Source organism: Ursus arctos, unplaced genomic scaffold (assembly GCF_023065955.2).
Source record: "Ursus arctos isolate Adak ecotype North America unplaced genomic scaffold, UrsArc2.0 scaffold_7, whole genome shotgun sequence".
NCBI classification, from domain to species: Eukaryota; Metazoa; Chordata; class Mammalia; order Carnivora; family Ursidae; genus Ursus; species Ursus arctos.
The window spans coordinates 54,722,728-54,744,615 of NW_026623089.1; the positions used below are offsets into that span (position 1 = coordinate 54,722,728).

Below are 21,888 nucleotides of genomic sequence, written 5' to 3' on the forward strand. Positions count from 1 at the left end.
TCCCACACCCATCAGACGACTCAGGCCCCTACACACGCAGAGCAAGCATCCGACCACTTAGCTTCTGGGCGTGATGGCAGCTCTCTAACACCCTCAGCCTGAGCTCTTCAGGTCTGGGGGCTCGTGCTGTTTATTTCCATTGATCTGACTGCTAAGAACCTCACGGGGAAATCTGGAACCCTAGCCTTGGGGCAGGGAGGCTCCGGTGGGCTGACCCATGCAGGTCCCGCAATGTCCAGCAGGGGGCGATGGCACCAAGCTTTGCCGGGCACTGAGCTTGCTTCCTCCCCTTCCAGAACCAGGAACACCCGCTGCTTACTGTTGGAGGGAGAGCATCTCAGGTTCCAAAGCTGCGGGTGGGCTTGTGGGCACAGCTCCTTCCCAGACCCCTGACTTTCCTAGTTCCCATCTGCCCCACTTCCCGAGGGAGGAGCCTCCTGCCATTGGTGGCTTTGCCTCAGTTTCCCAGTGTATAAAATAGGTGTGGTCATCTCTGCCTCCTCCACAGATTTCCCACAGGTGAATCCCTAGCAGAAAGGGCAGGCCGGGGGACGGCAGGCCAGCCCACAAGCACAGCTGGGAAAAGCCGTTTCTGTCAGAAGCAACACCAAAGAATGGGAGAGGCCGTTCCAAACCCGGAGCAGGCAGCCCCCACCAGCTGCCCATCCTCCTGGGCCGTGGGGTCCCAAGCCACCCCAGGTCTTGGCCCCAGAGTACCCCCTTCAATCCTTGCACCAATGAACAGCTTCTGGGCCCAAGCGGAGGGCTTCCCCACCCCCTGCTGACCCAAACAACACAAATGAAACACCAAAAAAAAAAAAAAAAATCATGTCTTTACTGTTTGATTAATAAACTGGCTTGGAGGGGCAAGACTGGGGCATGTGGGGAAACACCCAGCTTTGATTAGTCGGAAACTCCTGTTAACTGTGTATAAAACGAATGTTACAAAAATCACGTAGAAAACGGCCAGCAAAGCAGCAGCCTTGGGGAGGGCTCAAGGTCCCTGGGAGGGTGTGAAATGGGCCCAACCTGGCCTCTAGAGCGTGGCTGAGGGACTCCAAGGGGGCCCTGGGGGCCACACACTTTGCTCCCCATCACGGCACACACGGTCTCCCCCATCCTTGCTTACAAAGCAGTACAAAATTGCCCTCAAAGGGGCATAAACACCACAGGCCACGGCATTGCCAGAAATGAATGCGCCCTGAGTGGAGCGCTGAGCACCCCCTTCCCCGGTGGCCCCAGCCTGGAGAAGGGGCGCCCTTGTTCCCCCCGCGGAGGAGTGCGGGCAGGCACAGGACCCCAGAGCTGGGGAGGGGCTCTGCTCCCCAGGGAGGCGGTGGCCGTGGGAGGCCTGAACAGGCCACCAGAGCAAACACAGCCAGGGTTTTGGTCAGTGCCAAGTGTGGGGAGAGGATCCACAGTCCTGTCGCGCCTCCGTGGTGTGGCCTGAGCGGTGCAGTCCCGGCACGGTCCAGACGGGGGCGCTAATTGGGGTAGCACATGCAGCATCCGGTGCCTGCCGCCTCCACGCTGGGCTTGGCGCCGGGCCCCAAGAGTCCGTCAGTGACAGAGTGCTCCATGATGATGTCCTCTACCCGGGTGATGTACAGGAATGTCAGCAGCACCCCTAGGAACTGAGGAACAAGGGCAGGGTGGGTGAGGGGATCTGGGTGGCTCTTTCTGGCAGCTCGCAGCCCGGGCCCTTGTCTACCCCTCCCAGGAAATCCCAGGGACCCTCCCTGTGCCCCATCAGCAGAGGCCCCTCCATTCTGGGACTCCTGTCTCCACCCCAGCTATGCCGCTCACTATCGAGGGGACCTTGGGCAAGTCACTTAACCTTGCCAAGCCTCAGTTTCCTCCTGTGTAAAATGGGCATGATAATAGTATCTACCTCACAGGATTGAAGATGGCCGTGCCTGTGAAGCACTCGAAAGAGCTTTACAAGCAAAGCTCTTGCCATTCGCCTTCTCCTTCCGGCCCTGCAGCCCTCCAAGGGTGAGCCCAGACTGATGGTACGAGAACCTTCTTCACCCCACCCCTCTGTACCTTTTCTGCTCTCTGTAATCACCAAGCCACCTCTCTGAACCGACACCTAGCCCACCATTCCACTTCCGGCTCCGCTCCCTGGGAGACGCGCGGGGGTGGGGCAGCCCACCTGAGGGAGCAGGATGCCCAGCAGGAGGCCCGCCATGATGGTGTAGTTGTCCATGAACCAGATGAGCACGGCGTTGGTGCAGCCCCGCACGTAGATGACGTCCTGCACGCTGAGGCGCTGCGCAGGGAGGAGCCTGGCTGACCCCTCGCCTGGCAGAGCCCCCGTCCCAACTCTGCTGCTCGCTCGAGGTCGAGGCCAGTCCTCAACCTCTCTGAGCCTGAGTTTCTCACATGCGATAGGAGCAGATGGCTCTAGACCACCGGGTCTCCGTGGGCGGCAGTGTCCCCTAGAGAGCACTGAGGACATTGTGGTGGCACTGTTGTCGCAGCAGTGGGTGTGGGGACTGAGGGGCTGCGGAGCTAAGGGCAATCCTACTCCACAAACAGCTATCTTGTCTACCTACCTCTCAGAAGTCCCCCGGGGACACCTAGACGGCTGAAATCCCAGCCAGAATTACCTGAGCCAAAAGGCCAACTCCAGGGACTCATAAAAACCGAAGTGCTTTCTGCGTGGTTCTACCATGCACAGATACACAGCACACACGTGTGTGCACACTGTGTATCATTTTGCAGAAATACTACTGAATTAAGAATGTAAATTCAAGAAGGATTATATTGTATTTTGTTTGGAATTTTATCAAGAATTGTCCATTTTTAAAGACCACGTCCACGGCAAAAATAATGCCCATGGTATTCACATTACCGGCACAACCCCGCCTTCCACGTGTGCCGCAAACACCTGACTGCTTTGTTGTGTCTTCTGTGGTGTCTCATGCCGAGCATTTCCCTGCGAAATAGGCTATATGATTGTAAGTTGTTCTACTTCTCCTTTTATCTCAGATCTGTCACTTGTTCTGAACTGAGGTGTGCAGGTAATTATCTGTGAATTTCATTTCGAGATACTAACTAGCACATTACCAGATGATTATGATAAAACCTGGCCATTGGGTCCGATGGCTTGAGAACCTCTGCTGGTCCATGGCTCTCCAACTGAAATGTGTGTCAGAAGCACCTGCTGGGCCCCACCCCCGGAATGTGCATTGCTAGCAAGTTCCCAGGGGCTGCTGTCACTGCTGGTCCAGGGATCTCCCTTCAAGAACCACTACTCACAGGCATCTCAAGTTGTCATGAATTTTAGCTCCCTTCTCAGCACCACCCCAGTGTCACTCTTAGCCCAGCGGAGTTGCAAGACAGGCCGGTGCTGGGCACAGCTGGGCACACGGGCATGTGGGGGGGTGAGGGGTACAGGCAAGGGCTCGGTGGTCTAACACGGACAAGCCCACAGTAAGTGCTCAGCAAACACAGACAGGCAGGCTCTCCCAGCCTGGGGGATTCTTGGCTCCCTGAGCCCTTCCGTGTGTGGGCCCAGGTGGAAAACCCTGGCAGTCCCCGACTCCTGTTCCAAGCCAAGAGCCCCACCCCTGGGAACCCTTCCCATCACTCTGGGGATGGGACAGGAAGAGCAACCGTTCTCAAGGAAAGAGATTGCAAAGACATTACCTCCTTGTCGATGGTTTTGTAGCCGCACATGGTGTTGACCACTTCTGTCTGAAACAGAAATGGGTATTAGCTGCCACTTCCATCGCGCCTACTGTGAAGGACTATTCTCCCCTTTTCCCTGACAAAAGCATCGAGGCACAGAGTGGCACCGTCAGGACGGATGGCACTGAGACTCCCACCCAGGCAGTCTGGCTGGAGTCTGCCCCTTAACCCCCCTCCTCCACCCCCCACGCCCCACTCAAGAAACGCCCAGGAGCTAGTTCTGAGATGTTTGGGCGGAAGGAGCACTCCCTGCTCCTGAGAGCGGCCCAAGAACCCCGAGAGAAGCGTGCCTTCCCAGGCTCCCCTGCTGTAGCCGCCCCAGGGCTGCGGCTCTGCCGACAGGCCGACGCTGACATCGTGGTCTCAGAGGTCGGGGCCCGGCCGTTCTTGCTCCGCAGGCTCTTACGGAGGAAAACCTCAGACCACAGCAGGGCCCCAGCACACTGCGGTTTACCTGAGGACCAGCCCGGGGCCCCCGACCACACTTCCCTGCCCCTGCAGACGGCCATCCCACCGGTCCACGTGCCACGCACGAGCCTCCCCAGGAAGAGCATTGCTCTCGGGAGCCCCCGGCTGCCGACTCCCCCAGGAGCAGGGAAAGCTGTGGTGGGCCCCGGATGCCACCAAATCCCCTCCCAGCAGGCCCCAGCCAGAGGGCGGCCCAGGGCACAGGCCCTCACTGCCCAGGCCCTGTGTCGTCTCCTCTTCCTCCTGCCAAGTGAGAGGAAGCCAGTGCCCCGGCCCCAGCCTTCTCCATGTGCCTGGAAGCCTCCGTGGGGTCAGGGGGCCCGGGCGCAGGTAGCCAGGCAGGAGCTGCGGGGTGGCCAGCACGGCCTCTGGCGTCCCGTGGTGGCCCAGATCCTGCTCTGCTCCCCAGGAGCTCTGCGGCCGGTCTTAGATGTGCCGTCACGGGGCGGAACATGGGGGCGCTGGGTAAGTGTTTGTTGAGTGAATGCACGCATGCGTGAACGAAGGGATGCATAGGTTCCTCGGTCTCGCCCATAAAGCAGTGGTGCTCAGTGACCCCACGTCATGGGGCTGTTTTGAACACGAAGTGAGGGGTACCCATCAGGGGCTTATCTCGGGGCTGGACGCATGGACGAACGCAGGGGCGCTGGCTGGAGTGACTGGACAGGATCCCAGGCCCTGGAAGGCCAGGAAGGCTGTCTGCTCTCCTTCCACGAGAGTGGGCTGCCCCTCAGGCCTTATCTCAGATGTCAGGACCTGGTTTGCAGGCAAAATCACCTCCTTCAGTCTAGACTGTACCCTGGGTGCCCTCACAGCCAAATCTGCCCAGCACCCACTTAACGTTGCTCAGCTTTCGTGGCTCCTCTGGACGGTGCACGCGACCCCCGCGGAGGCCAGGCCCGGGAAGCAGGTGCTGATATAATGACGGGAACGGTATTTTCTACCTTACGGGTACGTTCTTTCATTCACTCACTGAACAAATATTAACTGGGCACCCGTTATGTACCAGTCACTGTTCTAGGTGTTGGGGATGTAGAAGAACCAAAGAAAGTCTTTGCCATCGTGGAACTTCTGTTCACACAGGGAACGCAGTAAGTAAGTGGACAATGTGTCAGAGAAGGGGACAAGCGTAACCACTTGGCCCCGTGCTTCCAGCCCTGGAGGCAGGGCCCCCGCCCTCAGGCAGCAGACGTGCCACTGGCAGAGGCCTCCTTGCACCCAGAGCCCCGACCCCTCCTCCGGACTCGCCTCCCCCGCCAGGAGAGCCCCCTCCAAGGAGGGGGATAAGAGGCATGCGTGGTCTTTCTACATGTAAAGCCTGCCTGGGTCTGACCACAGAACCGATATTCTCCAGAGGCTCTGCTGAAGGTTACAGGCCCCGAGAGCAGCTCTACTCTGAGGCTGCTCTGTGGCCTCTTCCATCTGGCACAGCGGCATGGACGGGAGGTCAGGAAGGGGACTCCTGAGCAGCCCAAAGAGGGACACGGCGAGGTTCACAAGGGTTCTTCGTGGGTGCTTCCTCTCACTCTGGCCCAGGACCGATGAGCTGGGTTATCTGAGGTCTGAGAAGTGAGTGGGAAGGCTAAGAGAGAGGTCTGGAGGGACAGGCCCCCAAAGGGTAGCCAAAAATGAGAGTGGGGAGCTAGGCCAATTGGACACAAGGGCTCAACAGGCACAGCTGTCGGAGGTCCTGCAGAGCTTGCTTGCTAACCAGAATCTCAGAGCCTGCTTCCCCGGCAGCCTGACCTGAAACGGACTGCTGCACCAGCTCCTAACCAGACCCCCCACGTCCACCTCTGCCCCCCACAGCAGTCAGAGTGACCCCGGTAAAGCTTAAGTCAGAGCTGCCATTCAGCTACCAAAGCCCTTCATTTGACTCCTCGTCACTCACGGGAATACCGAAGTCCTGACCATGGCCTTCAGGGTACCCGGGACCTCCCTGACTTTATCTGCTACTATTCTCCCCCACGCTCACTCTGCTCCAGCCACATTGGTCTCTGTGCCGTTTCTCAAACACACCAGGGCAATTCCCACCTCAGTGCCTTTGCACTTGCTGGTTTCTTTGCCAGGAATGCCCATCCCCCAGATATACATGGCCTACCCCTTCGCTTCCTTCAGGGTTTTACCAAGAACCTATCTTCTCAGTATCTGAAGTTGCAATCCTCCACGCCCCTGCTTTTTCTCCTTAGCACTTAGCGCCTTCGAGCATTCTGTCTGTCACTTGTTTATCTTATCAGTCCTGACTAGAGTGTCAGCTCCATGCAGGCAGACAGTTCTCCATGTTCTCCTCAGAACCTAGAATCACATCTGGCACATAGTAGGCCTCAACAAATCTCTGTTGAATGAATGAATACATGTAGGGCTTGACCTGGACAGCTTGCCTTGGACATTCGGGTGCCACTGCCCTAGGTGAGGAAGTTCACGATCACCCCCCACGGGCTTCTCTGAAAACGCTGGGCTCTTCCCCAGCGCTCCCCCTTCCCAGAAAGCTACCCTAAAATGGCAGCTAAAATTTCCAAACAAGCCTTCCCTCCCGGCCCAGGCTCTTTTAGGGCTGATGCACTTGGCACTGGCTCCCTGACTCATGGGGGAGGCCCCCGCCCCCATCGGCAGCTGCTTGGTTTATAGAATCCAGGAGTGGGCACAGAATGGTAGAGATGTTCGAAAAGAAATTTTCCATGACTCTTCAGGGCATGAGTAATTGCAAAGCTCGCCACCTCATTCCAATCCAGAAACCAGGCAGTTTTTGGACACATTAGTCAAACACAGAGGACTGACGAAGCCCCGCATTTGTAAGCGGTGACTACAGAGGACAGCCTCCCAAGTGGCCATGGAGGGGACAAGCGCTGAGCAGGGGTCCTGCTGGGGAGAGGCAGTGGCTGGCATTATGTCACCACACCCCTTCCCAGGTGCCCTCCAGTGAAGGCTGCAGAGCCGGCCACCCCTCTAGGCCCCCCGTGTAGGAGTCCAGAACGCAGTTCCCACGCTGGCAGCCTGCATTTCATTCCAACCCCGCCAGCCCTGGGCAAGGCAGGCACCTAATGCTTCGGTGCCCCAACTTCTTCATCTGTGAGTGGGTAAAATAACAGGACCCACCCCACGGTGCTGCGGAAAGAGCTGTATGAGTTCCCGCAACTAGAGAGCCTAGAACAGGTGCGCATGGCAAGTGTTAGCCGCTAGTCACGACAGCTACTAGCAAAGATGACCTTCCCTGCCCCCACCCCCAGATGTACCCCTTCCCGTGGCCCTGGAGATTCAGGACACCTTGGCAAAGACCACCGCCTCCTGCCCGCCCCCCTTCCTGAAAGACGAGAGGCGTCTGGTGGGCCGGGGTGGGTACCTTGTTTCTGACGCAGCAGGTGTAGGGCACCCCACAGGCCAGGGGTCCGGGCGCGTTGCAGTCGTGGTACTGGTTTTTGCTCCAATCCTGGTAGTCTTCCCCGCCACAGCACTTGAACTGAGAGGAAGGCAAGCAGGGAAGGGCTGCTGTCACCGCTGAGGCCCCAGGTGCACGCCGGGAAGGGGCCCCGCCAGGATTTATGAGCGGGTCACCTGGGAGGGGGCAATGGAGGCTGTGGTTATCAGCCAGTTGCCCAGGAGGCAGGGAGCACCCCATCCCTGGAGAGGCATGCAAGGCAAGGCTGGACAGCCTCTCCGAGGGTTACGGTGGGGGGGCTGATGACTAGATGCTAGAGGGAAAGTCCTTCCTTGACGTCCCCATCTTCACGTCCCAGGGTAGCTGCTCAACCCTTGAAGGTCCCAGAGACTAGGACTCTATGGACGATGCCCCCACAGCCCGTGGCCCCCATAGCCCGTGGCCCCCACGCCACAGCCTCCCCAGCTCTGCCTGTCAGCCCTTAGCACAGGGGCACCCACACCTCACATCCTGCCTCGGGCTCAGGACCCAAGGGCTGGCAAGTGGGCCTCATTTTCCCCTTAGCTTAGCTTCTCCCCGCATCTCCCCCTGCTTGCTGCCGGCGCCCAGGGGAGTAGTGACTCCACTGAGGGGCTGCTGTGTGTCGGGCGTGGTGGCGTGCCATGGAGTGACCAGGGTGAGCCAAAGCGACACAGCGCGGGGGACAGGCTCTGCTGGGGAGACAGGGAGTAACCCCTACATGGAAAGGTCAGTGGGGTGGTGCTGTGTGCCAGAGGCATGGGAAAGGAGGAGAAGGGGGCTGGGGGGGTGGCTGTACGTTGGGAGGTCAGGAGAGGCCCCTCTGAAGAGGCAACATTTAATCCGAAACATGAACAGCAGGAGAAAGCCAGGCGACGGCGACAGGCCCCACGCAGGATGAGCGAGCTGTAGGGGGCAGCGGGCTCGGAGGCCCGTGTGTCTGCAGCAGGGCGAGCAAGAGGGGAGGGATGAGGTGGAGAGGCTGGCCTAGGCCACAGCCCGCAAAGCCTAGTCAGCCAGAATAAGTAGGGAGCTGGGGTCATATTCGGAGTGATGGGGAGTCACTGCAGGGTTAACTAGGGGAGTGATAGGGTCAGAGGTCCCAGCAGAAAAACAAAGGTGTCCCCACAGAGTCCTTCCAGCTGTCAGCTCTCAGGACCTGGAAGCGCCTCCCCAGGGTGCAGGTCAAAGGGCATTTGCTTTGAGTTCAAGAGTCCAAGAGACCAGAGTTCGAATCCTCATCCTACCATTCCTCGCTGTGTGACTTTGGGCAAGCTGACCAGCCTCTCTGGGCCTCAGAGCCCCATCTGCCAAGCAGGATGAGCGAGGCCAGCTTTGCACAGCTGAGCCGAGGATTACGAAGTCAGGCCATGCACGAAGCCTGGGGTCTGGCACCAAGCATGAACCACCCCCCCATCCCAGCCCGGGAGAAATGAAATCCCCGAGCCAGGGGAAGGCTGGCTCCAATGAAAATATCATGCTTCGCCCGATGGCCGCAGCTGGCCGACACACCCCTGGCAGAGAGGGGCCTCCCGGAGGCTGCACCTGTTGTGACTACAGCAAAGGCCTGAGCCAAGGGAGTGGCCATTGCGGGTGGCCGTGGGCGCAGGGAGGTTTGGTTCTCGCTGAGGGCTAGCCCCCGGGAAGCAGGCCAGCTGAAGCCCCCCTGGACCACGTCCCAGGGAGCACTGCCAGGGCTGAGTCTCGCCCAGGAGCACGTGGCAGCAGTGCTCACCACAGTCAAGAGGTAGGGGCCACCCGAGCCCCCTGCTGCCGATGAGAACCTGAGGCTCAGAACTAAGTGAGACGGAGGAGCAGAAGCCGCCAAGGGCAGCGCTGGCCTGCTGCTGCTCTTACCATAACACCGACAGACGCGGGGGACCTTGGGGGCAGGGACAGTGTCCCCAAATGATAATCATGGCATGGAAAGAAGTGTTATGGAGGAAAAGGAGAAGTCGTGTTCTGTTCCCCAATTCAGGGGGAAGTGGAATCAGGGAAGAGCGCTCTCTACCTCAGGGCTGTCCCTACTTATTGGAGGTGAGCCCCCTGTCACTGAAGGGTCTCGGCAGAAAGGTCTCTGAACTGGGCAACTGGGAGGTCTGCCTCTCCCACCTCAAGGAAGTAGGACCTTTGCCCATTGGAGAGGGTACCCTGGGACCCTGCAAAGCAGCTTGTAGCTATAGCTGACCTTATTATTTTTTCTGATGGGGGGATATCTATGTAAATAAAGAGAGACAGGGAGAGTAGGACATTATGGGCCAGGCACGTGGGCAGAGGACTAGTTGAGAAGGTCAGGCCCTACCCTTGGTGCCCATCCATGGCCCCGCCACTGCCTCCCAACTTGGCCAGCACCTGCTTTGGGAATGGATAAGCCACTGCTCCCTCGTCCTCGCCCTCTTGAGCGGGCTACCGAGCCAGGGGCAAAGGGCACGGCAGGTGCATCTCTGACCCAGAGAGCCTGGCTCACCTCCTTCTGAACAAAGTCCATGATGTTTTTGAAGTCCAGATCGTCATAGTAGTTCTCGATTCCTCTTCGAATGTTGTCATTCAGAAAGTCGATGGTCTATTTAGACAGAAACATTACAAAAGAAACAGACAACTCCCCACCCCCTCAAAGTCCAACCCAAGAGCTCCCAGAACTCGGGACTGGAGCAGAGTGCCCACAAGCTCAAGTAGTCCCAACCCCACCTGCACTACCTCCCTGCCCACACACCCTCTCTGGGCCCTGGTGCCCATCTGATGCCTGAGTCCCTTTGCCATGTCTGAGCAGGAGTAATTCACCCCCTTTCCTATACAAATCAGAGAGCCCAGGCCCCAGATGGGGAAGCAGCCACACCAGGCTGGGACTTCGTTGGCCCGGGTCCCAGCCTGTTGCCCTTTCCATTGCCCAAAGACAGGCCCGAACTGAGTCTTTGTCCTCCAGACCTCCTCTCCACTCTTTTCTGCTATCCAAGCTCTTATCTTATGGATAAGGAAACTGAGGCCCAGCGTGAGGACCTGACTCTCCTGGGGCACAGAGCAGGCTGGGTAGGGGCCTGGCCAGGACTGGAAATCGGCTGTCCTGACTTCCGCAGTGGGCTACTCTTCCTTGCTGCAGGGCTCTGGGCTGAAGGACAGGGCCCACCTCCTGGCTCGGGCGGGGACAATCCCCACCGGGAGGAGCGCTGGCACATCGCCCTCTCCCGGTCACGCCGGGCCTTCTGGATCAACAGCCCGGCTGTTGTGCTGAAATCCAGGAGCACAAAAGGCCCCACAGCGGGAAGGGGTGGGGGCGGGAGTGTGGGCAGCCCAACCCCACGCTCCTAGTGACAATCAGGGCTCTCAGTGCAGGGAGGCCCGCGGATCAGCAGACATTGTGCTGGCACAAAGGGGGCATTCTTGGCTCTGGAGCCAGACGATCCCCGGGGGAGGCGCCTGTGGGCGCCACTGGGAAAACAGGGCCCTGGGTTCCAGGCCTGGTCCTGCCACTGCAGGCCCCACCACAGTGACCTTCCCTCTCTGAGCCTCAGTTTCCCACCTGTGAACCAAACCTGCAGGCCCATCTTTGAGATAACTGCCAGCTCTGAGGAGCAGAGATGAGGCTAAGAGGGGCCATCAAGCCTCATGGTCAAGAACAGTTCCAGCAGCCACCCGGGCCTGACACCTCATTTAGCCGCCAAGCCTCCACTTCCTTACCTGCCAAATGAGGAGGACAACCTCTGCTTTGGAGAGATTTAAGTTTAGAGAAACTAAAGCTGCAAATGTGCTTAGCAAGGGGCCAGGCACATGGTAGGCCATGGTATTATTATAGATCTTTCTCTCCTTTTCCAGGAGACATATACCCTACAGTACTGCTTTGTACCCATCATATCGTGAGTGGAAAATGGCCAATCCCAAGGGAAACCGAGGCCTCAAGTCTTGTCCAAAATGCCTCCTGAGGTGGAAGCAGCCTCCCAAGCCAGAGCCAGCCGCTAGCCTCAGACCCCTCACAAATACCTGCAGCCCAGAGAGGCAATCGGACCTAGGTGGCCCCACTGGTCGCTGGCAGAGAGATACTAGGAGCAAGGGGGCAAACTCCCAGCCTGATAACACTTTAGGAAGCCAAAGTAAGAACTCAAGGTTCAGTGTGGGGTCATCTCCCTGAACCATCTCCAGTAGCGGGAAGAGAGGAACAAAGGGTACATAAGCCACCTCCTTCCCGACACTCACCCTGCTCAGAGTCAAGGCAACAAAGGGACAGGCTCAGGGAAACCCATCTCTGTGGCCAGAAGGAAAACCCTCTGCTGATGGAGATCAGTCGCTCAGAAACAGACTGGGGAGCCAACAACCTGACAGCAGCCTGGGGGGCGTGACGGTAGGGGACAGGCCCTCTCCCATGTGAAAGACCACGCACTCGCCAGCCCTCAGTCCTGCACTGACCCCAGGGCAGGAGCCTGCTGGTCACACAACCTGGGCAGAGCAGGGACCCCACGACCTCCGTCCCACCCTTCTTGGAGACCCCCAGGTCATGAAGCCTTTCCAATCTGGGGTGCTTGCTCGTCTAGCAGATGAAGGGACAGGTCAGCCACCGGGGCCATGGTTGGGGGCATCTGAGAAACAGGACACAGGGGTGGGGTTAGTCCACCACCCAGGGGAGGGCAAGGGAACTCGCTCACGGCATTGAATGGCATGCGGGAGGGGGCCCTTGGCTGCACAGAGGTGCGGGGCGGAGGCTGGGGGGATGCCAGGGTCAGGGCCACGTGCATAGGGGCATGTCAGCTTGTTGTAGCTGACTCTCGGGGCATTGCAGACACAGTCCTGGCCTCCACGTCCCTCTGCACTACCCCAGGCCACTGGTCACCTCCGGGCCCCTCCCCTGGGTCACAGATTGTCTGGACTCCCCTGGGGCTGAAGATGGGGGTGGGCAGGGGATGAGGGCAGGAAGCCCCGGGCAGGGTCCACAGAGGGAATGCCCAGGGACCCAATGGGGAAAGGCTCTCCCTCCCTTTTCAGTAAGCAGCTCTGACCTTTCTCCCCAGACCAACTCAGTCTCTGGGTACTTTCCAAACATGCTGACTCCAAAAAGGCCTCTGTGAAAATCAGGCCTCCCATCTGGTAAGTTGAGCTGGGCCCCACCGGGAAGGGAGACCCCGCTGGAGACCCCTCCGAATGGACAGGAGGAACAGATGGCCCCAGGCTCTGTGGGCAGCAGCTGCCCCAGCTCCCTCAGGGACCTCTTTGGATCAGGCTTGCTCTTGTGCTCTCATGAGTGTGTGTGTGTGTGTGTGTGTGTGTGTGTGTGTGTGTGTGTGTGTACACACATGTGCATGCGTATACCAGAGATGTGAGGATACTTAGGTGGTCCTTGTGCCATGATGGGGCTGGGGATGGATGAGAAACTCCAGCGAGACAAGCAAGCTGTCCAGCTCATGAATTTAACTGCAAAGTGCTCGGCTGTGTTCAGCTACGTTCTGCAGGACTGGGGGAGCCACTCGGAGGATGTGCCTTGTGGGGCATGGCAGGGAATCCTGGCTCCTCTGCTGCTCCCACTCCCGGAGACCAAACCCCCAGTGCCACCCCCGGCCTGCTCGAAACCAGCTCCAACTAGGGCGAGAAAACCACCTTCCCCCGCCAGGATGACGAGGCCTCAAGGGCCACATGGCCCGGGCTAAACTAAGCAAAGCCTAACCAAACATCAAAGGTCACAGGATTTTCAGAGCACATGGTTTAAACCACCAGTGGCAAGCTACAAAGAACTGTCCTTTCTAGTTCTTTCTTTTAAATCTAATTTTAAAGCTATCCAAAGCCTCTGCAGCCCAGCTTCCTGGAGAGGTGCTTAGTGTTTTTAAGTGAATGAGGCATCAAGGGGGTGGGGCATGTGGCGGCTGCTCCGCCAGGCTGGGAGGCTGAGGAGCAGGGGGAGGAGGGAGGAGTGGAAGGGCTGCCACAGGAGCTCCTGGCCTCGAGGGATGGAACGTCACACCCTGAGACCCAAGGCTGCAGAGGTCCCGCTGACACCAATACCAGCCCAGTTCTCACCATGGGGGGGGAGGGTGCTCAGCCTAGAACACCCTTCCTTCCCTTGCACATGGGCCGAACCCTCATCTCTGGGCTTCCCTCCATGCCCCAGACTGTGGGGACGCGTCCTCTTGCCTCCAGTAATGAGACGGACTCAATCTAACAACCAAGGCCTGAAGAGAACCCAGGGAGCAAGAAGAAAGGAGGAAAGAGGGCTACAGGGTTCCTTGGAATATTTGCCAGATCCTTCCTCCAACCTGGCCAGAGGTCACAGGTTTAATCCAGGGTGGGGCCGGAGGAGAAGAGATCCTGCTTCAGCTTTGCAGGGAGCAGTTCTCACTCCCACACACTGTCCACAGTGGGGCACAGTAGCTGTGAGAGTCTGGCCAGACCTCAGTGCAGAACCTTTGCTCTGGGTGGGCAGGATATATACGTGTCCATGTGCTCCGTCAAGCGGGCCACATGTCATCTCCTTTTTCCCTCCCCCTGGCTTCAAGGGTGTGTCTAGAGCCAGGTGGTGCTGGAGCCATGATAAAACAAACAGGCCGGGGCCTGTCTACTGTTCCCTGCCCCGGTGTTGGGTGTGACCCCAGCACCCTCTGATCAAGGCTAAGAAAGAGTCCATTCCTCACCCCTGCCTTGGCAGTAGAGGGAAGGTAGAGGCCAGGAGGCCTGGGCTGGGGGTACAGATGTACCAGCTACAGCCCAGCCCCTTCTGGGTGTCCCACACAGCTCTGCCTAACTGGGGACACATGGGCAGGAGCTGCCCTCTTCTGACACCCCCGCACCCTCAAGAGAGGCCCTGGAACAAGCTGAAGTACTGGTCGGTGAAGGTGAGACCCAGACAGTTGCGGAGCTCACTCAGATTCTCCTCACACTGGCTGGGGTCAGGACACCGCACTACTGATGCCTGGGCCCTTGGGGCTCCATGGCCAGCTCCCCAGGGTCCAGCCACTACACTCCGTACAAACAGAGAAGCCACTTGAGTCTGACCATGAGGTAGTGCTCAATAGCAGAAACCCCGCCCAGGATCAGGGATGGAGTCTCGTCTTCATACCCAGGTATCTGTTGATGTTTTGTTGCCAGTGGTGGCCATGGCCTGTGCCCCTTCCTGAGACCTGAGCGTGAGGTCATTAGCCTAATTTGTCCTCATCTGGCACCACGAGTGGATGCTTAGATTTAGCAGGTAGCCCGTGGGGCCAGACTTGTTACAGGAGGGCTCAGAGAAATGTTTCTTCTCTTGGTGAGGAGAAAATGGAACTGGGGACTCACCTCCTCCTGGCAGCTGACCTTCACTGTTCCCCACCTTTCCTCTCCACCTTACACAGCCCCTTCCTGGTTCTGTCAACAGCCATCCTCAGCATTGGCCAGTCTCATATTTTACGTTAGAGTTAGAAAGGACATTATTTTTCTGTATATGGTATTTTCCCCTATGATTATAAGAAAAAGAAAATTTGGGAGCCAGGGGAAAAAATATCAAAGAGAAAATAAAAATTACCCTAGCCCCACCCCTCAGAGGAAATAAGAGTTAATATGTAAGAGTTCTATTTCTTCCAGATTTTTCCAGGCCTATTTTTTTCATGGTGGAGATCTTACTGCATTTATAGTTGTATGTCTCATTTTTCAGTTATTTTGAATTATGTATCACAGGCATATGAGAACACGGCTCACGATGAGCCTCCGAAGAGCCGAGAGCCCTGACAGTGAGGGTCCTTCCTGTGCTGCATACAGAGATCCTCCCCTGACAGAACCCAGTGAGGGAACACCCCGTCCAATCCTCAGGCTTTGGGTATAATGAGATAATGAGAAATTCTCAGCCCCGACCTCGGCCCATGGCACCCTCAGCTGTGAGGACGAGAGAGCTCAGGCCCCCGGCTGGAAGGAGCGGTGGGTGTCATGGCTGCTACTGACCCATAGGGGACTAGACAATGACAAACCAGCCCACCTTTGTGAGAGCACGCTGGAAACAAGAACTGCTCCTCATTTAGGGGATTGTTTACTAAAACAACCGATGCTGCTGACCACAACCTGGACCTGGGCTCCAGCAAGAAAGCACTAAAACAAAACCTCTGGAAAGCCATAGGCTGGCTGGGAGCCCAATGACTGCACAGAAACGCAACCCCACAGACATATGAAATAAACACTTCTCTCCCCTCGGGCTGCGGAGATGTGAACCAATACCCTGATCTTCCAGCTCAGAGAGGATGATCTGAAAGGCAGAAAAGGGGAAAAGGGAGGAGCAGGTAGTGACACTAGATTGAAAAGACAACTATGGGACAAAGAAAAAGGGAAATAAAAGAATATTTTGAGACAAATGAAAATGGAAACAACATACCAAACTTTGGGGATGCAGCAAAAGCAAAAACAAAAACCTTAGTTCTTAGAAGAAAGTTTATAGCAGTAAACATTTACCTTAAGAAAAAAGAGAAAGACCTTGAATGAAAAATCTCACTTTACACCTCAAGAAAGCAGAAAGAGAAGAGCAAACTGAGCCCCAAGTTAGTAGAGGGAAGGTAATAACAAAGATCTGAGCAGATATAAATGAAATAGAGACTAGAAAGACAATAGAAAATACCTACAAAATTAAGAGTTGATTTTTTAAAAACATAGATAAAATTGACAACCTTTAGCTAGACTAGGAAAAAAAGAGACAATTCCAATAAATAAAAGCAGATATGAAAGAGGAGACACCAAAACTGACACCACAGAAATACAAAGGATCATAAGAGACTACGATGAACAATTATCTACCAACAAAGTGGGTAACTGAAAAGAAATGGATAAATTCCAGAAACATACAACCTACCAAGGATGAGTCATGGAGAAATAGAAAATCTGAACAGACCAATAACAGGTCAGGAACTGGTAAACTAATAAAACTCTAGGGTCAGATGGCTTCGCTGGTGAATTCTACCAAACATTTAAGGAATAATTAATACTAATGTTTCTCAAATTCTTCCAAGATATTGAAGAGAAGAAAATGTTTCCAAAGTCAATACAAGGCCAGCACTCTTCTGATACCAAAGCCAAACGAAGACACTACAGGAAAAGAAAATTATAGGCTAATATCTCTGATGAACATAGCTGTAAAAATCCTCAACAAAATATTAGCAAACCAAATTGAACAGCACACTAAAAGCATCATAGCCATGATCAAGTGGGATTTATCCCTGGAATGCAAGGATGGTTCAACAGCTGCAAATCAATCAATGTGATACACCACAATAACAATGAAGGACAAAAATCATATGATCATTTCAATAGATGCAAAAAAAGCATTTGATAAAATTCAATTATCCTTTTCTGACAAAAATGATCAACAAATTAGGTATAGAAAGAATGTACCTCAATATCACAAAAGCCATACATAATAAACCTGCAGCTGACATCATACTCAATGGTAAAAAAAGTGAAAGCTTTTCCTTTAAGATCAGGAAGAGACAAGTGTCCACTCTCACTACTTCTATTCAACATAGTCCTGAAATCCTAAGCCAGAGCAAGGAACTTAGGCAAGAAAAAGAAGTAAAAAAAAAAAAAAAAAAAAGTCATCCAAATCATAAAGGAAGTAAAATTTTCTTGATCTTATATATAGAACATGATCTTATATATATAAATCTTAAAGACCCCAGGGTTGCCTGGGTGGTTCAGTCAGCTGAGCGTCCAACTCTTGACCTCAGCTCAGGTCTTGATCTCAGGGTCGTGAATTCAAGCCCCCTGTTGGGCTCCAAGCTGGGCATGGACCCTACTGAAAGAAAGAAAGAAAGAAAGAAAGAAAGAAAGAAAGAAAGAAAGAAAGAAAGAAAGAAAGAGAGAAAGAAAGAGAAAGAAAGGAAGAAATTTTAAAGATTCCAACAAAAATCTGTTAAAACTGATAAATGAATTTAGTAAAGTTGCAGAATACAAAAATCACCATACAAAAATCAGTTGCATTTATACACTAACAACGAACTATCCAAAAAATAAATTAACAAACCCACGTACAATAGCAACAGATAGAATAAATTATTTAGGGATAAATTTAACCAAAGAAGTGAAAGATCTATATACTGAAAATCACAAAACACTGATGAAAGAAATTGAAGACAACACAAATAAAAGGAAAGATATCCCTTGTTCTTTGAAAGAATTAATATTACTGAACTGTTCCTACTACCCAAAGTGATCTACAGATTTAATGTAATACCTATCAAAATTCCAGTAACATTTTTTCACAGAAAGAGAAAAAAAAATCTTAAAATTTGTAAGGAACCACAATAGATCCCAAAAAAGCTAAAGCAGTCTTGAGCACAAAAAGCAAAGCTGGAGACATCACACTTTCTGATTTCAAACTATATTATAAAGCTATAGTTATCAAAATAGTATGGTATTGACCAAAAAAAAAAAAATACCCCTAACATATAGATCAATAGAACAGGATAGAGATCATAGAAGTAAACCCAGTCATACCCACTGATTTTCTATAAAAATGCCAAGAATACACAATAGGAAAAAGATAGTCTCTTAAATGGTGCTAGGAAAACTGGATATCCACATGCAAAAGAATAAATCCCCCTGCCTCCCTACTGTCCATTCTCCACTCAGTAGTGAGCAAACTGTAAGTCAGATCACATCCCTTCCCCATAAAACTCTCCAAGGCTTCCTACTACCTTTAGAAAAAATTCCGAGCCCCCTAACCATGGCCTACGAGGACCTACGAGATCTGCCCTGGTGGCCCTTCCGACTTCGCCTTCTGTCCCTCCCTGTCACTCACCTGCTTCAGCCCAGCAGCCTGCACACCAGTCCATAGACCTGCCAAGCTTCTTTCTGCCTCAGTGGTTCCCTCTGCCTGGACCTCCGTCCCCCCTGAGCCTCACCTGATAGGTTCCTTTTCATTCTTTCCTCATTCCCTCCTCTGCCCCAGGCACTCACCTGTCACCAGTTGTGTGTTATTGTTCTCTGGTCTACCTGTTCAGTGCCCATCTCCCCAGCAGAATGACGTTCCACAAGGAATTATCTACCCTCCTCTCCGCACACCCCTAGTTTATAGCCCAAGGCACGCACGGTGGGAGCTCAGCACACGTGTGGCTGACACCTGCGCCAGAGGCCCACCTGGTTCCGGAAGATCAAGGCCACCACGCCACCAATGAGCTCAATTATGAGGCAAATCCCAAGGATGTACATAAACTGAAAAACAAAATTCAGAGATTCACCTAGAGGGGCAAGAGAAGCGCCATTTGCTCCGAGGTCAAGTCTGCGGGAGCTCTTCCTGGCTCCTGGGCCTCCTGCTCCTTCTTCCTGTGAGGACACAGGATGCGGGCAGATATTCCCCGGGAAACCCCATCTCTGGAGCCAGTCAGTGGTCAGGAAGGGTGACTCAGCTGTCCGGGCCAGACTGCCATTGAGGTTTGTCTCAGGAGCCCTCAGCAGAGTCTGGGTGGAAAAACACCCCCTCCCACACCGGCACCGCCGTGACGAGAGCGGGTCCTCACAGCAGCTGACCCAGAGGCAGGCCTGGCCTGATGGGCAGGCTGGGGCAGCATCTCCAGCTCTGCCCGCAGAGCCCCTCAGAAGCGACTTCCCAGACCCCCGGAGTGGGTGACGCGATGTCTGAGGCTTGAGGGATATACACCCCCTCCCCTGCCCCTTATCACAGGGCAGCCATTGTCCAAACTGATGCCAGCAACTTCCAGCCTCAGGCAGCACCAATACCCTGCTTGTACGGGCTTTTAGGAGCTTCCCATGTGAGGGGGGACAGGGAGGGCAAACACACACGTGGGTGCAGAGTGAGCGGACCTGCCAACCCCGTCCCCCCAGCTTTGGGGAGCCAGTCCTCACTTCACGGAAAGGGGGCCAGGTGGGGTTGACCCCAGGGCAGGCACTTGGCCCGAGAAGGCCCATCGGAGTCCTGGGGCTTTGGCCAGAGGTTACCAGGAAAGATTCCCTGGATCTGGAGCTGTAAGGACTCGCTTGGCCTGAGGCTGCTGGTGACCATTGCAAAGAGAGCGTGAGGACTGGGAGGTGGCAAAAGAGAGAGAGCCCAACGGCGCCATCTAAACCCCTGGTCCCAGTGTGCGTTTGCTGCTTACGTGAGCCAGTGACTCACTGCCCACGTTTTTGGGGTTTGCTTGCTCTCATTCCAGTGTGGTTTCTCCCCCTGTACTGAGAGGCCAGACCAACACGGGGTTCAAATAAGCACAGTATTCAAATCAGCCTTGACAGGCAAAAGTGGAGGGGGCTTGGGCTCTCCTGGCACAATGTGAACAGGTAGGCTGATCCAGGAACCCTCTAGAACGTCTGGTTTGAGGCAAGGACTGAAAAAAATGGGCTGCCAAGGGCCCCAGGGTCTGTCTCCCCAGCTCTCTGGGGGACTCCAAGGACCCCCCCCGCCCCCCGCCAAGGGGTACGTGGGGCCCACTCACCGCTTGGAGGAGGCACAGGTTGTCTCGGAGGGAAGCCAGCACGCCGACGAAGGAGACAATGAACATGATGACCCCCAGGAGGATGAGGATGATGGCCGGGGCCAGAAAGGCACTTTCGAGGGTTTTATATTTCTGCCGCTCCACCTCTGCGTAGATCCCCACCGACAAGACCAGGGCTCCGATCAGCTGCAGCAAGAAAGCAGGGAGTGAGAGAGAGGAAGGACTGACAGCCACTTGATTATCCTACAAAGAGTTCATCCGGGGGCTACGGTGCCTGCCGTGGGGGGGCTCGCCGTACATGATGGAACCTGCCATGGGCTGCGTGGTGCTCCCCCAAAGTTCGTACGCTGCACTCCTGACCCCCCCGCCCCCAGAACCTCAGATCGTGACTATATTTGGCGACAGAGTCTTTAAAGCGGTAATTAAGTGAAAATGAGGTCATATGGGTGGGCCTGACTCCAATAGGACTGGTGTCCTTATAAGAAGAAGAGATTAGGCCACAGACACACACAGGGGGCAGAGCACGTGAGGACACAGGGAGAAGGAGGCCATCTACACACCAAGGACAGAGGCCTCCGGAGAAGCCAACCCTGCCAGACCTTAGTCTTGGACTTCTAGCCCCCAGAGCTGTGAGGAAGTGAATTTCTGTGGTTGAGGCCACACGGGCTGTGGCACTTGGCTCCGGCAACCCGAGCAAATTGGCACAGACCCTGTTTAGAGGAAAGCACCGGTGAACCTGGGGCCACTGTGAGGCCTGCTACGTGGGCAGGTCAGCCCGGGGATATTTCAGAGGTGCTGTGCGTGGTACCCTAACTGTGGACCGTATTTGCCGGAGGACCGTCGGGAAGGTGGAAGGTTGGCGCAGGAGGAATTTTGAGGGGATTTTTAAGTCAAATTCCTTGTTAATCAACTTTCCCAACAGTGGGAAGATAGCTGAGTAGCACTGTGTCAGGAAAAACCAGGTCCTGAAGCCCTTGGAGGGCCCCTCTGTCTCTCAGCCTTAAAGTCTCCTACTAAATTTTCGGGGAGTTTTATCAGCTGACACCACTCCCAAGCCTCAGACACGTCTGGGGCTACACTGCCGCCCTGGGATCCCACTGGAGTGTCCTGACTGGCTCCCTTCAGTCCATTCTCCACACCAGAGTGACCAGGCAAACCCTAATTAGAGCAGGCTGGTTCTCTGTGCGCCGAGAATGAAAGCCACAGCCCTAACCACAGACGACAGGCCCACACGACCTGTCTGAGCTCCCCTCTCACTTCCTTCCCTTCCTCACTCAGCTTTCGCAGCACTGGGCTCCTTACGCTGGAGGGACACACTAAGTGCGCCACCCCAGGGCCTTTGTACAGGCTGTTCCCACTCCCTAGAATGCTCTTCTTCCTGGCATCCACATGGCTCACTCCCTCACCTCCCTCTTGTCTTTGCTCAGTTGTCATCTGCTTTGTGAGGCCTTCCCAGGCCATCTGATTTAAAAGTAGAAAAGCCCTGAAACCCCCGATCCCATTCCGCATTTTATTTTTCTCCTTTGCCCTGACCAGTATTTAACATGCAGCTTTTTTCTTTTACTTTGTAATTGTTTGTCTTCCTCCACGAGGCTCTAAGCTCCATGATAGGAGGGATTTTCCAACTGTTTGGGGCACCCCCAGCAACCACGACCGTCCTGACATTTAGGAAGTACAGTCAGTGCTTACAATCATTGTGTATTGACTGGACGCGCGCCGGACTTCCCTTGGGTTGGAGTCTGACGCTGTGTACCCCATCTCCTGCCTGTCCGAGGATTCTGAGTTTCCGGGCCATACCTTCCTGAGGGCAAGGACACATCGTTAGATAGGCTGGGCTTCCCCACCAAGGAGAAGGTGGTGTGAGACAGTAACCAGAGCCACGCGCGGTGCAGCCAGCTAAGGTCCGAGCAAAGGAAGTGAGGGATAACACAGACAGGATGCTGTGAGATGCCTAGA

General features: G+C 54.9%; 1 protein-coding gene across 2 annotated transcripts in view; it reads right to left on the bottom strand.

The window, feature by feature from the left end:
- Positions 1-816: 816 nt before the first annotated feature.
- The window catches only part of TSPAN15 (tetraspanin 15), a 46,383-nt gene continuing 25,311 nt past the window's right edge, over positions 817-21,888 (bottom strand). The window contains exons 3-10 of one of the 2 annotated variants that reach the window (XM_057308706.1): positions 21,622-21,733; positions 19,933-20,118; positions 18,623-18,697; positions 10,026-10,121; positions 7,505-7,621; positions 3,655-3,702; positions 2,156-2,272; positions 817-1,634 (exon numbers count right to left, since the gene is read on the bottom strand). In XM_057308706.1, coding sequence (XP_057164689.1) covers positions 1,485-1,634; positions 2,156-2,272; positions 3,655-3,702; positions 7,505-7,621; positions 10,026-10,121; positions 18,623-18,697; positions 19,933-20,118; positions 21,622-21,733 — 901 coding nt within the window. In that variant the 3' untranslated portion in view covers positions 817-1,484. The remainder of the gene's footprint in view (positions 1,635-2,155; positions 2,273-3,654; positions 3,703-7,504; positions 7,622-10,025; positions 10,122-18,622; positions 18,698-19,932; positions 20,119-21,621; positions 21,734-21,888) is intronic. The other variant, XM_048219184.2, reaches the window with a different exon arrangement.